The following is a 15418-nucleotide window of genomic DNA, read 5'->3' on the forward strand; positions in this document are numbered from 1 at the left end:
TTTCTTTTTCTTTTGTCTTTCTAATTTGTTCCTCTTTATGATTCAGATTCCCATAATTGAGCATTATGAAATTACATTTATGTATTTTAAATACCTTCATGTCGAGAATAGTTTTTAGCTATTACGTACATATTCTTCAATATCGTATCGTCACACATGTACATCTTGAATCGCAGAAATCTTAAAAGGATAGTTATCTCCAAGCGCAAAATTAATGAGCTAGTTAATAAATAGATCTAGCCCAATGATTTTTTGATTTGGTTCTTTAAAGAACCAACAGTTTAAAAAGAAAAGAAAAAAAACTGATTTTTAAGTCTTTCACTACCACAAGAGCTGGTTAAGAAGTCTTATAATCCCTAATGATTTTAAGTCTTAAATTAGAAAGACTCATTACATAACATAACTCATCATCGTAGGAGAAATTTTGTTAAACATCTCCTATGGTGAATTTGGAATAAAATCCACATGTGAAGAGTTTGTACAAGAGACTACAATATATGTTGGCAGTTAGGTCTTTCTTAAGAGGATTACAATATTTGTTTGTATCAAAAAATCATCTAATAAATGAATTTAATTGAGGTAATCAATTTAACGTTTTGTTTTTCTTTTTCTGTGAATAGGTTGAAATATGCTATTTTTTTAATGCAATATACCTATTTAAGAAAAGGGTTTTGGAACCTAAAAAAAATCCTTAAATTTATTAATTACGCAAACTCATTGAATATTTTGACCCCAAAGAAAGAAAAAAAAATACATAAACAAAAAAAACTCACTACATACATTAGCCTTTAATAAATAAATTAGGTAAAGGAAAAAAAATAATAGAAGTGGCCATCCGAACAATGTACTTGCGTAATCGATTTTGATCAACATCTATATTTGGGTAGCTGCCACTTACTTCCGCAACGGAGTTGTTGGAATCACAATCGCGAATTTTGCCATGAGACGTACCCCGAAGAGAAGACGGAGCATATGACACAAAGATTATAACCAAGGAAATAATCAGCACCTAGTACAGGAGACCATGGTGTAAGATTTTCTTATCAAACTCTTTTACTTTATTAACCCTAGTAGGGTTTGCAACAACCGACTAAGGCTCATAACATATATGATACACGGCCCAATACCATAACTTGATTTTGTTAATTTCTTTCTTCTGAATTTGTTGCGAGGGTACGACAATTTTTTTTTGATATAATGATCAGGAAAAATCCTTTTTCTAATCATGTTACATAGCTATGGAATTTAAAAAAAAAAAATCCTTTTCTGATCAGGATTAGAAAAAAACTCAAGTTTATGTCTATGAAACAAAGGTTGAGTGGAAGATTAAATATTGAAGAAGAAAATTACTGTATCTTTTTTTGTATGACCTTTTTATAAACATTATAGTTTCTCGGGGATCGTCTTCCATCTTCTGCTATGCATTCTGTTATATTCGAACTCGGTATCCGGACCTGGTCAATGGGTTGATTTCATGGCCCAGTCAAAACACTCATTAATCCCAAAACCACCAATTAACTATGCAAAATGAATTCTTGGCTTAACCAACCTGCAAAAGAGAGATAAGCAATTGATAATTACTCACTGAGGGAAAGTTTCAGTGATATGCCCAAATTTACCCTAGAACTACTCTCTCAAATTAAGAGATTACTGTAATACTTAGGGGTCGAATTCTACAACGACTCAAGTTTACACAATAAATTCTAGAGTTTTATAATTAAGCTAAACAAGTTGATTTAAATTAAGAAAAGCAATGCAAAATATTAAATAAAACTGTTATAAATTCAGAAGATCAAAAAGCTAAGTCCAGGAAATTTTTCAGGAAATTACAAAATATTAAATCAATAAATTAATTAGGATTCAAGCAATTAAAAATCAGATCTAGAACTCTAAACTCTTCTGTAAAATAAATCAGTTCTCACTGCAAATATTATCTAAATTTAAAACCAGAAAATCCAAATATCTTTGTAAAATTCTAGGTTAAAAATCAGCTTTAAAAACAAGTTTAGATTGTTCACAAAATTACTAAATCAAATCTCTTTGCAAGAAGTAATTTTGCTCATCAAAAGGTTTTATCAGGAAAATCAATTATATTCTCATATCAATTTATTTTCCTAAGTTATTATTTCTAGATGGCCAATCAAGGATTAATATGAAGAACAACCTATGATGAAGATCTAGAAAGATAATGAATCCTAAATAAACAGATCTAATAAATCATAAAATCTCTGTGAAAAACCCTGAACCTAACAAGCAAACTACTCAGACATATTCAATGAAACACAAATCATCATTCTGAATAATAAGCAATTGAAATTAAAAGAGTAAAGAGGGAGTTTATGAATTCTTCTCTCAAAGCAGTTCAGATCTCTCTCCCAAAAGCTCTCAAAATCTCACAGGGTTGCAGAAAATAAAATTTGCTAGAATGAAACTTCCTAGAATAAAACTTCCTAGAATAAAACATAAGGGTTTTCTAAAACCCAAAAACACTATATATCTGTCCTAAAACATGTCAGGGACTTGTGTTGCAATTTAAGAAAACTTTGGGTAAAATTGTAAAACTTCTAATTTTTTCTTTCTCTCGTCGGATAAACATGGGTGTCGACCGATGCTCCTTCGGTGTCGGTCGATACCATAACTCTGATCCGACTCCAAATTGACTTCTTTGATTAAATGCTCCAAAATCCCTTCTAATTGCTCCATTTTGCTCCTTTCATGCCAAAATCCTAGAAAACCTGTAAAGACTCAAAAACATCCTAGAAAACAAATCAAAAGACTCTAAAAGACTCCTTATATCATGGTTGAAAACCAAAAAAACCATGATATATCACTCAGGGTTCCCGAAGTTTCCACACCCAAATTCGCTCAAACAATCACAAAGTCTGAACCTAAGACAAGCAGCAATTACTGTGTCCTAAATCCTGTGACACACAAACATACGCACACAACACACAAATGGGACTACGTCCTATGATACCACATTATATTTTTTGTTAGGCACATTAGTTATGTTTAATTTACAATTTTTTATTTAATATTTTCTTATAGTAAAATATATATTGTAACAGTAAAAAGTAAAAAAAATAACTAATTTTATTAAATAATCATATATTGAAATATTTCAACAATAAATAAAAACTTAGAAAAAACATAACTAAAACAATTAAGTATTGGTGATTTGTCGGGTGACTATAGCATCACAGCTGAACCTGCAAATGGATTCAAAATAATTACACAAATGCTGAGAAGTGAAAGTTCTAAAATATTTTTATTTCTTTATAGCACAAGGTTCCATTCAGTCTTGATGAATTAAGAACACCTAACTTGGCTTCCTTGATGGACTACTTTCTTTTTACACGTGAGGTAATATAAAATACTTTAAACTAATGAGAAATTTTCATTTATACATACATGTTAGGTTTTGTATAGTTACTTGACATTTTGTTGTATTTCGTAACCATCTCATGAAATTTCAAAATTATAAGAAGTTGTAGAGTTCTCTCCTAATGTCCATGTTTTTATGGGCTTAAAGAAGAATGCCCAATTAATATTAAAAAAAAAGTAATGCTAGGATAAGGATTGTAAATATCTTTGGAAAACCCTAAAGAGGTGGGAAAACCACGGAACCTTCCTCTATAATCCCTGAACCTGTTAGGATTAGGAATAGGCTAGGTCGATGTATAAAAGCACGAGCAGAGAGGTCAGACAAGTTCATCTACAACAACGACAAAAAAAAAAACCTTATTAGAATCCAGTCCTTGATAATGGCATTGATCATGAGCTCATACGAAACAAAGATAATCAAAGGAGTGAATTGTTGTTTATATACTATGTAATGGGCATCTCATCATCTTTCGGCATCGATCGTAGAAATCTGTTCCCCTTCTTCTTGGCAAGCCATAGACACAGTTGGGATCTGTTGGTACCATGATTAGTCATCTCGATTCGGGCCGGGGTTAGAAGTAAGTCCGGCCACTAAATCAGGAAAGGTCCAGGGGAAGCCAGCAAAGGCCAGGTCGAAGTGACATGAGAGCATCAATCACCTTGGAGCTCGGGGTAAGGCCAAAATTCCTTTAGCTGTCTGTAATAAATGATAAGCGAGATTGACGGGTTAAATTATTTTTTACATTAATCACTCATTAAAAGCTCACTGTATAAATAAGAAAGGGGAGGGATTGTAAAAGGGATCTTCTTTGGTGAGCAATAATACTTTTCACGACTATTAGCTTATAACTAGTAATACACATCGACCAAGTTTACGGTTCGGAATTAGAACGGTCACCAGCGGCACCTCCATCTATAAAATCACTCCGATCAGAGAGATACGCTTCTCGATCTCACAGGATCCTCCCTACTATTGCATTATTAGAATTCTTGATTTTGGCTATCTTGGTCGTGAGGTCGTTTTACGTCCCGATTCCAACAGTTGCTAACAATGTCAAGACTCGCTGGATGGGAGAAGACAAGTGGTTGGACGTCACCTTATTATATATGTTCTTTATATTTATGATGTCCTATTATTTACATTCATATTACTTACATGATTGGGATGATCACGGCAGGCTTTGCGATCAAGCAGCTCAACCGGCCGGAATCAGATCTTTCTATCCAACATGTCATCTTGATTATTTTCTATTGTTGTTTGAGTGGCTATGTGAGTTACTGGCAACCTGTTGACTGTTGAGCCACCTCTCGCCTGTTTAGCATTTGCACTTGGAATGTTGCTTTGTTGACCATACTTTAGGTTGGGTACAAAGGATATATGCTCCTTCGTAAATTCCAATAAACATGTCTGGCCCATGCACATAACATATATATAATGCATGTATATAAACATAAAACATCATTGTGTGCATAGATAAATATTTCATTTTCTATATGTATTATATACATGTGTGTGTACGTATATATAGTAGATGTATAATTATGATGGGCAACCATGTTAATGGATCAAATTTGTTAAAGGAGATATATAAATGTGGGATTCACCATATCTCAAAAACCGTCATCTAGCTAGGACAACATGTTGCTATGTCATATCATCTTGTCCATTAATAATCACATACAATTATATACATGTGTATGTATTGTATGGTCTGGCCTTTGATATTGCATATCATAACTTAATTGGAGATTAATCACATGTTGTAATACACAGGGTGATAAATGGACATGAAAAAGACTATTACCAACTAATCTAAATTAGATAAATATATAAAGAGGAAAACATCATACAGATGTTGGTATTTATAAAACAAAACGAAATACGAGCAAACACCATTGATTTGATAATTTTAAAATAAATCAAGATGATAGATCAACTTCGCGAGTTATTCATTCAGATTTTGTTGATATATAACATGAATTAACTGCTACCAGTAAACTACTAATTAAATTTGGAGTTTTGAAGATTTGCATTGTACTTTCATACTAACAATAAACTGAATGCAAATCAGTCGTGGATAAATTTTACGGTCGAATATGTTTGTCTTTTGTTTAAATTAATTCAAATTTGCAAAATGATCAAGATTTGGGCTTGCAGTAGACATAGTGATATTCCCAAAATTACATATATAATCAGATTTGGCAAATCATATAAAATATATTATATATATATATAAGCTGAGTTGTGTGATCTCTATTAATAATATATTGTCGAAGATTTTATTTAAAAATTTTCATATACAAACTCGCACATTGATATGTTCTTATAAGTTATAACCTTGAAACGGCTATTTTCTAATTTTATATTTTGTCGTTATTTCACAAGGTTTTCATGCTTATGAATTTCCCAAACTTATATGGTCCTACATACCTCTAGTCCTACCACATGGCGATCTTTTCACAAGGTTCAAATTTACCCATCCGAAAGAAACGTAATCACTTTGATTGGCATTTAATAACAAATTAAACTATACTGTCCCCTTTTACTTGATTAGGTAACTAAGCTAGTGTCCCTATTACTTGATTAGGTACATGATTAAATTATTAAATGATATGTTATTGTTGCTTTGTTGTTTTCTCTCAACATTTTTTTTTGTTTGTTAAAGCTTCATGTTAGAAATAAGTTTTAGCTATTACATATTCGTCAATCTTAACGTACACATATGCGCATCCTGAATCACGCACGAGAAGATTGATCACATGCTTCGATCCATCAAACGAGTTTCCGAATCGACCAAGCGCAAAGATGAGAATAATATACATTTTAACGCCGTGACAAATCATGGACACCTTCCAAAGAAAAAGTACTGGGAGCATTACTAAGTTTTATCTTCTTCTTTTCTTGACAACTATACTAAGATTTATCTAATCCACATATATAAGTAAATTAAATGGCATATCACAAAAGGGTCAACAAGATCGTATCTATTATATCTATAGTTCATTCCAAAGACCGATAAATGTATAGTTTTAACACCAAATTTTTTGAGTACTATATTACTATAAATACGAGTTAAAAATAATACCAGCTAATGTGTTTGCTACGTCTAACGCGTAACGCGTATACTCTGAATACAAGTTCTTTGTTCAATTGATTTTTTCTTAGTTTCTAGGAATCCAATGTTTTTGGTTAAACATTTCTTGATTTTCTTCGGTAATCATAGTTCTCTATTTACGAATTATTTGATAATCGTAACGATAATTATTTAAGAAAATCCAACAGGACAAGATGTGATATTGAATCTGGCCGTTAGTGGACCGGTTCGTGATTTTGTTCAACTTTTACTGTTAGTGTGAGAAATGTATATTCTAGTCTTCTAGGTGCATGTATATATGTTATCCTCTCCGTCGATGCATGTCATGTGTTTAGTTTAACACCATATATAAATCCACAAAGACTTTTTGTATCTTTGCTTCCAAAAGATTTTAATAGAGTAATATATATGAAAGTGAAACTCAACCCAGTTTTGGTGACTTAATAACTTAAAGTGCAGATATCAGATTTTTTTTCTTATCTTATTTCGGCTTTTGAGTGGTTTCGCGACTTGATTACTCTTTGGGGATAAAACTGTTTTGTTTAGCATTAATAAATTTGATTTGGTATAAATTTGTAAATATACTATAAATAAACAGATTGAGTTTAACTTGGCAATGCCATTCAATTAAAGCTTTCGAAAATTTGCTATGCATTTAGTTTGAGATAATAGTGTTGGCAATGAAGTATGAAACTAAAGTTTCAAACTGAGATAAGCTTTTAAGAGTACCTCCATCAAAGGTTGTAATGAAATTATCTTAAAACAGATTTTATTCTTAATTTTGAATAAAAATGAAATTAAGAATTTCTTAAGAAACTTTTAACATTTCATAGGTCCATTGAAGGTTGTTAAATTAGAGGTTCTTAAAAATATTTTTCTTTGTAATTGTAAATTATTATGGTATTTTGTTAAAATTTATAAGACTTGTATACTTTTAAAAACTTAAAAATATTGCTTTCAATAAAAGTTTAAACAAACAGGACATAAAACATATTAAAAATAGATTACAAAATGATTAATTTTAATTTTGAAAAGTTATGTTCATCTTTACCAGTTTCAGGATTTCCATTTCCTAGAGACATAACAAGTCCATCAAACTCTTTCAGCTTCTTCATCAGTCTATTGTCTGTGTTCCCTGTAGATTTAGTAGGAGTGTCGATACTCAACTGCGTCCCCGGCTGCCATTTAAAACGACCCTTGTTAAACAACGAACAAAACCATTTCTAAATTTTAAACAAACTTCAAAGTTCAAAATGATTACATTTCATAAAGGGAACAAGATAAGGGAAGATATAAATCACAGTGTCTTGACGATGTCCAAAGACGTATGGATGTAGAAAAGTTACCTCCACCGATATGCCTTAAATTAATCAACACTTCAACACTTCCTCACATAGTCTCTCTGTGTAAATCATATAAAACTAAACAAGATAACAAACTTATCAAAAACCTAGATTCTTATTTTAAACCAAAACAATGTTTTACGACAGAGAGACTATGTTAACAAAAACCAATCACTTAACACCAAAGTAAAGATATCGCATTTATAGATCATAGATAATTTACTTGATTGGCAGTTGTGTCAACCACAAGCTTCTTCAGTTCTTTGTCTAGACCGAGCCACTGTTTCAATCAACAGATACAAGAAAATCAATGATCATGGGTAGAAGTGTAACCGATTAAGAGACCCAACAAACCCTCTAATCCAGCTAGTGTAACCGATTAAACTTTATTGACATTGAGAAAAAACCTTCATCCCAATTTCACACTCTGTTTATCAGTTACTTCAATTCCTAATATCTTAGGCTCAATTCAATGGATCATGTGGCTGTAACTTGCAAAATAACCTATTTCATCTAACAATAACCCCATCCAAACACGATCCAACACAAACAAATCCATCAAACCCATCAAAACTGAAATCAGGAAAAAAAAGTCGGACACACTTCCGCCGTTGAATTTGATAACCCTCTGTAACTTAACACAGTAGAAGCATCACCCTTGTTCACAGATTTCTCAAGTATAAACTTCAGGCCGTTTCCTTCTCAGACTTCCTCCTCCGCTTCAAAAAAATTTGTTACTGGGGAAAAAGACGAGAGAGAGATGAGAATGAGATAGGGTAATTATTTTTTTCTTTTGTTAAAAAATATAGCCAACAATATACTGACACGTCATTGGTTCTAAAGGATGCTAAGGTCAGTTACCTAAGCGCCGATGCTAGGTGTATTTGGCAGTTTTGATTTTTTTTTTCTTTTTTTTTTGAGCTAAGATACTCATAAGATATCTTTAAGGATCTTCCATGGAGATGACCTAATACATCAAGGTCGGCACGCCGAAATTTTCCTAGACAAAACAAAGCCTACCCATAATGACTTTTAATTAATTAACACAATACCATATAGTTTTGATTGTTCTTTTCATTTACATTTTGTCGTATTCGGTGGTCCTCCAATCAAGGAAACATTGTTTATCAGCAGTCGAACCAGCGCCCATGTGATGAAACTCTTCTCTTAACAGTCTCGATCAAATCCTATTTAAATCTGATTTATCCTTTGTCGGCACATAATAATATCTTATACTATAATAATTGACTCCATATAATTAATTTCATAATATAAACAAAAATGTATATATTTTAAAAGATAAGACTTGTACCTTATAAAAAGCAACTTGCACATGCAAGTATGTCTGTGGTCTTGTCCTTATCTTAACCTCTGATCTCTTATATAAACCACCTAAATGTTTCCATGTTTTATGTATCCCTCTAAGCTTGAGAGAAAACAGAAAAGAAAAGCTCCACAAAAATCAAAGTCGAAAAAGAAATGATGAAGTTTAAGTCCAAGAGGTTTGGGATTAGATTTGGATTTGGTAAAAGAATCAACAACAAAGGAACACAACAAGAGCAACAACAGAAGGGAGTTTGTAACAACAACAATAACAGCATTAGTAGCTGCAGCAACTATGAGATCAAATGGGAACTTAGGCCAGGAGGTATGCTTGTTCAAAAAAGGCAAGAGAGTATTGGTGAAGACTTGATCTCCATTAGAGTCTCTACTTTTGCTCACTTCCATGATCTATCCATTGAAGCCACCTCTACTTTTGGTAAATTTCTCGTCTCTCGACATTTCTCAACCTTCCTGTTTCATCTTTTAGGAGACTTATTTAAGAGGTTATATGTAAACTACCATTGATCACCAAAATATAATCTGTAACTATGAAATCATCTCATAAAAAACGTAGTCAAATATATTATATAATTTTAATGGAAACTTTTAAATTACTCTTTATCAGATTTAGTAACATAAGATTTCTATTTATGGGTTTTACAGGAGAACTTAAGATGGTATTATCATTGCTTACCGGTTTAGAGCCAAAACAACAAAGGCTATTATTCAAAGGGAAAGAAAGAGAGGATCATGAGTATCTACACATGGTTGGTGTTGGGGACAAAGACAAAGTGTTATTATTAGAAGATCCTGCTTTCAAAGAGAAAAAGCTTCTTGATCTTAACAACATTACCTCTTCTTGTCCCACTATAATCGTATAAACAACAAAACGTCAAATTAGTTGTTATGTCAATTTCTTTGTGATATAATTTCACCCAAGAAAATTTAACTATTGCTAGGATTGTCATGAATTAAACTAGAGATTTCCATATAGTCCTTCGACTATTTCTATATTAGTTTACATGTTGTAATATATTTGGCAAAGATTTTAGAGCTCATGTCTTTTAATTAGAGCTCATGTTGTATAATATGCTGAAGAAAAGTTAAAACAACAACTATGAATCTATGATGCACTCAATGTAACTTATCATTATTAATATCCATTTTTTTATTGTCATTATTGTTCTGATGAAATTAGTTAACTTTCTAATAAGAGACCTAATAAAGTGACCAAACAAAACCGAAGTTTTTGCATAACCGAGCTGGTCAAGACCCCTATACAGACCAACAGTATCTTCAAATCTCGGTATACTCCGGTTGAGCCCTAATCTCTCCTCAAAAAGTTGCAAAACAACAATATTACAATACCAAACATCCGTAACTTGGTTATTTCAGTAGACTAATATGTCCACAGCCACCAGTGTTTTAGTGGTCTACAAATCGTCTCTCTTCACAAACCGGCCCTGAAAAAGGATACCAAAACCAATGATTAACTAAAACCTACAATTCCACCCATTAACCGATGCTAGGTTCTCATTCTCAATTGATTTCAGTGAACTAATCCTTATTTCTATATATAACCGGGGTATATGAAACCAATCTCAAATCCGACAATGTGTGTGTTAATTGTTGGGAAAAAAAAACAAAGAAGAAAAAGCTTACTTTAATACGAGGACGTTTCTCAGCGTTGAGTTTACGAACTTGATATCGAATCCGCTTAGAGAAAAGACGGTTTTGTCGTTTCTCTTTATAACGGAGCAAGCTGGCCTCTCTATGCCCTCTCCATAACCTCTCCCTCGTCGTTTCCATCTCTGGCACTGCCCATAAACTCCCCGCCTCTCCGCCGTCAGTATACCCCTAAAACAACCATCACACACACAATTGCCTAGTCTCTCAATATCATTGCTTCATTATTATATTAGCAACGACGTTTGCTTTATTAATTAATTACCCATCTGATAGAAGAACACTTTCTTCCTTTTTTTTTTTATATATAAGCACATTTGCCAACATTATAACCATACGATCCCTTAACATCTGTTTCACAATTTCACAAGTGTTCCTTTTATATATCTATCGTGCACACATGTAAAACTAAAAACTCGACATGTATTAAGCTATTTCGCAATTTGTATAGTAAAAGTATAACACACTTTCAAAAGCTCAAATATTCGAATAAATAATATAGTAAGACTATCATCATTACAGTTACAAAAGAACCCGTGATCTCATTAAAAAATTTCAAGTTAAATTAATTAGTCAAGTTAAGCGTTGATTACAATATAAATACACAAAAAAAAAGGAAAAAGAAAAAGATGGGTTTTACTTACATCAGCGGAAGCATGCAAGTCCGGCACAGTCTGCGGCGGTTCTCCGTCAACATAAAGCGTACCTTTATCCGACCAAGCTTCCATGATCTGCTCGTAATCAAGCTTCAGAGCCAACGAAGGCCGTCCATCGTTCCCATTCTCTCCGCCGCAACACCGTGGGGTTCCGCTCCGACTCATCACTTCCTCAACCACCTCTGAATAACTAACCCACCGTTCCTCCGTCGTCTCCTCCTCCTCACTCTTTCCTTTCCTCATAGCCGTACGTAGAAGCGAAGAAGACGACGATCCGTGCTCCTGACGATCGTAGGGTGACAGGTTGTTCCTTTCTCCGCGGCAATCTACATCGGCGGCGGCCGAGGAAGGGAGGAGATCGTGGATCGAAGAGATTGTACTATCGGTGGCGGAATTGAAAAGGTAAGCCGCGACGGTGTCGTACTGGTCCTCTTCTTTCTCTCCTCCTCCTCCTCCTCCTCCGAGACTAGTAGTCTCAACTCTCTTCTTCTCCTTAAACGGCGTCGTGAAAGGGTCTTTTTTCTTGTCGCTCTGTTTTTTGTTCTCCTTCTTTTTTTTCTTATTGTCGCTCTTCTTGGTTCTGGGATCCTCGTCGATCTCGTGGGAAGAAGTGTTGAGTTCGAGCTTGAGACTGAGGAATTTGGGTTTTTTCGTTTTCGTTCTGATCTTACGAGACGCTTCAAGATTCGAAGGAGACGACTTGTCCATGGTTGTAGCTTCTCTGTTTTTCCTCTTCTTGATCCTCTTTGATGTCCTCGTACTCTGTTTCTCTTCTCCGACCGGACTGCTTTTACTACACATCTCTCCGATCTCTCTTCTTCTCTTCTCTCTCTTGAACTCTTTTAAACTCTATTCTCCGATTTGTAATAATAATGTTTGTTCTCTTTATCCCTCTCTCTCTAAAGTCTAAACTCACTCAGAAGAAGTATGTAGGTGGAGCGAGAGGGAAAGCTGACAGTGATGGTACCTTTTGACGCGTGTCAATCAGTCATTGGATAAAGCTATTGCAATCTTGGATTCTGTTTGGATGTGCAGGGGGGAGATATAGTATAAGGTTTTGATAGATTGATTACATTTGTATCTTGATTAATTTAACGGGTAACTCCATTCAACTTTTCTCTTACTTTTTGGATGCCAACATTTATAGAAGTTCACGTTTTTTTATTAGAGGTTTTGGAACATGAGCATTCATTCGTCACCAACATTTTTATTAAATTATTACATATGCATCTAGTATTTTAATTGAAATTAACAATTGAGATTGACACCAAAACAAGTGTGATTAACATGATATTTTTCTTTAGGGCAACAAACTAAGATGAGGTTTTTCGAGACAATAATATTGATGGGAAATATATACATTTTTTTTTTTGGGCAAACGAGAAATATACAGTAAAACCTCTATAAATTAATAATGTTGGGACTAAGACATTTTATTAATTTATAATATTATTAATTTATCTATAAATTAATAATTATTATTTTATAGTATAAATTAATAATTATTAATTTATAGATATATTTTTAATTGTTTATTTTTTAAAAAATTATGAATTGGAACAACTATAGCAAAATAAGATTAAACTTTCGGATGTTATAAATTTTATGGTTTAGGAATTGAACTTATAATATTTAGAAAACACTATTTACAATAAATTACAAATATTATAGACAAATTGACTTATACACATGAGACACATAAATTTAAATCTATGAATAACAATATCAATTCTCCTATTTTAATAATCTGTCAAATTATCAAATTGTAAATGATGCATATCTAAAAATTAAAACTTTAAATTTTAATTATTTGTATGACATGTTATAAAATATTTTAGAGATATTATTATAGGTTGAAAATACAACATTACAATTGTTCTATAGAATTGAGCTTTAGGAGAAACATACACTATTATATCAGTATATATATATATATATATATATTTACATAATTATTAATTTATGATATTATTGGGACCATATTTTATAAGGAGATTTCAAAAAAATTATTATCTTATTATCTTATCGAATATTGTTAATTTTTACACTGGCCCGACTTGGGATCAGCAAAATTTATTAATTTATAGTGTTTATTAATTTATAGAGTATTAATTTATAGAGGTTTTACTGTATATATTAAAGTGATATAAATATCTTTCCACTTTTATCCGTCAGTGAAAAGAAGAAAGCATATTGCATTATTATTAATTTATTCCACTGTGTAATCGAGAGCGCAAGAGGCTTATGAAACTGAAGTACTTTTCTAAACTCGAATCCAGTTCATAAATTGACAAAACAAATTTTAAATAGAATTAAGAACCCACTATTTTTTTTTTCTTTTTGTGCAACAACAATGAGAACCCACATTCATTTATTAGGTTTGTGAAGGGGAGCTATATAATTTGAAGATGGGTTTACCGTAAATTTGCTAGAGCACCGACAGCAATGAAAAATGAAGTGGTGGTATATAGTACAGTAGCATCCTGAACTATTGCTGTCTTTTGATGACACCTTTCGATGGAATTAGATCTTCTTTCTTTGATAATATTCACGTGAAACCAAAAAAAGGTTCTATACATTTTCTTTCTTTTAAGGCTTTGGCTGCAGCGTCATTTATTTTCATAAATTTAGATGGGTACAGTTTTGAATTTAAACCCTACTGTAGAATATTTTTAAATGCATTAGGGGACACTTTCTTTTTCTTTTTTTCTGTCCTTCAAAAAGTGGATTCTGTAGTTAAGTAGAATATTGTTGATAACATGATTACTCTAATTGGTAACATGATTTAGTGATTTATTGAAGTTGAGTTGGACAGAATATTATAATTCAATGTAAATTGCAGTAAAAATTATGTTGTAAAAACAGCTTTGATGTAATGGATTGCTGTAAAATTATGATTTATTAATCCTATCAAAATTACTGATTGATGTCATTTTGTGGTAGATGTTGCTGTATTATTTGATTATAATTATTAAAATATTAGTGAATATATTTCACAAAATTATAAAATAATATATAAATAATAAAATAATTTTAATATACACAAATTTAACTAAACTTCTTTGTTACATTGCAAATTAAAAAATTAACTACATGCATGCCATAATATTTACAATCTTATCATATTTAGGTCTATGCCTATTTTCATTTCAAATGATAATAAAAATAATAATTTAGGAAAAATATAATATAACTAATTAAAAAGTTATTAAATAAAAGAAAAACAGTGAAAATTATTTTTATTGATATATGAATTAAGTAAAAACAAAAACAATAATTTTTTGTATTATATAACTGAATTTTCGTTTTTTAATTAAAAAAAAAAGATAACTCAACTTACCACATCTTAACTCATGAAAATTTTCATGATGTTGAATAATGTTTTGAGTTAACAATTTTACAAAGGATATAACTCGAAATTGTAAGTCAACCATAACACATTGTAACTCAAACTCAACTTTAAAATTTTTAATTTTGTTGTTGATTGGTAACATTTTTGAATAATCTATGAGTTAAGTCCATAACTCAATTTAACTCAATGTTAAGTCATGTTATCAATCAAAGCATAATGCCATTGAAATGTGGATCTATTAGAATATTCTTCGCATATTTAAAGTTTCACTATAGGCTGACAAGAAAAATTATCATATATTGCTATTCACAATTTTTTTAGAAAAAAAAAAACAACAAGAAATGGACATGACAAATTGTGTATGATTTTTTTTGTTTTGAGAAGATAAGTCTAGAAAATTTGGATAAAAAAATAAGTCTAGAATTAAAAGAGAATATATAATAATAGCCTTTTGAAAAGTCTTGTTAATAATTGCAAGATTTGACTAGTAATTTACAGGGAAAAGTAAAACCTACGCATATTTTGGAGTTACCAGATAAATAAGATGATCCATCTTTTTTTTTTTTTTTTGATCAAAAA

At 31.7% G+C, this 15418-nt stretch overlaps 2 protein-coding genes and 1 long non-coding RNA gene across 4 annotated transcripts; 1 reads left to right on the forward strand and 2 right to left on the reverse strand.

Annotated features, from left to right (window-relative positions):
* Positions 7440 to 8790, reverse strand: LOC104735454. Of its 2 annotated transcripts, none has more exons than XR_759456.2 (5): positions 8684 to 8790; positions 8426 to 8559; positions 8046 to 8102; positions 7741 to 7900; positions 7440 to 7657 (listed from the first exon to the last, which is right to left on the reverse strand). It is a non-coding gene; the product is annotated as an uncharacterized LOC104735454 (long non-coding RNA). The 2 variants fall into 2 exon arrangements; XR_759455.2 differs by having other exon boundaries at positions 8479 to 8559; positions 8684 to 8787.
* LOC104735455 (BAG family molecular chaperone regulator 2) lies at positions 9173 to 10201 on the forward strand. Its single transcript, XM_010455253.1, has 2 exons — positions 9173 to 9581; positions 9809 to 10201. The coding sequence occupies exons 1-2, from the start codon at positions 9302 to 9304 to the stop codon at positions 10024 to 10026; spliced, it is 498 nt and encodes a 165-aa protein (XP_010453555.1). The 5' UTR covers positions 9173 to 9301; the 3' UTR covers positions 10027 to 10201.
* LOC104735456 lies at positions 10270 to 12390 on the reverse strand. Its single transcript, XM_010455255.1, has 3 exons — positions 11476 to 12390; positions 10808 to 11002; positions 10270 to 10608 (listed from the first exon to the last, which is right to left on the reverse strand). Exons 1-3 carry the CDS (start codon positions 12286 to 12288, stop codon positions 10579 to 10581), a joined length of 1038 nt encoding a protein of 345 aa, XP_010453557.1. The 5' UTR covers positions 12289 to 12390; the 3' UTR covers positions 10270 to 10578.

The sequence above is a fragment of the Camelina sativa genome, chromosome 13 (genome assembly GCF_000633955.1).
Source record: "Camelina sativa cultivar DH55 chromosome 13, Cs, whole genome shotgun sequence".
Taxonomy (NCBI): domain Eukaryota; kingdom Viridiplantae; phylum Streptophyta; class Magnoliopsida; order Brassicales; family Brassicaceae; genus Camelina; species Camelina sativa.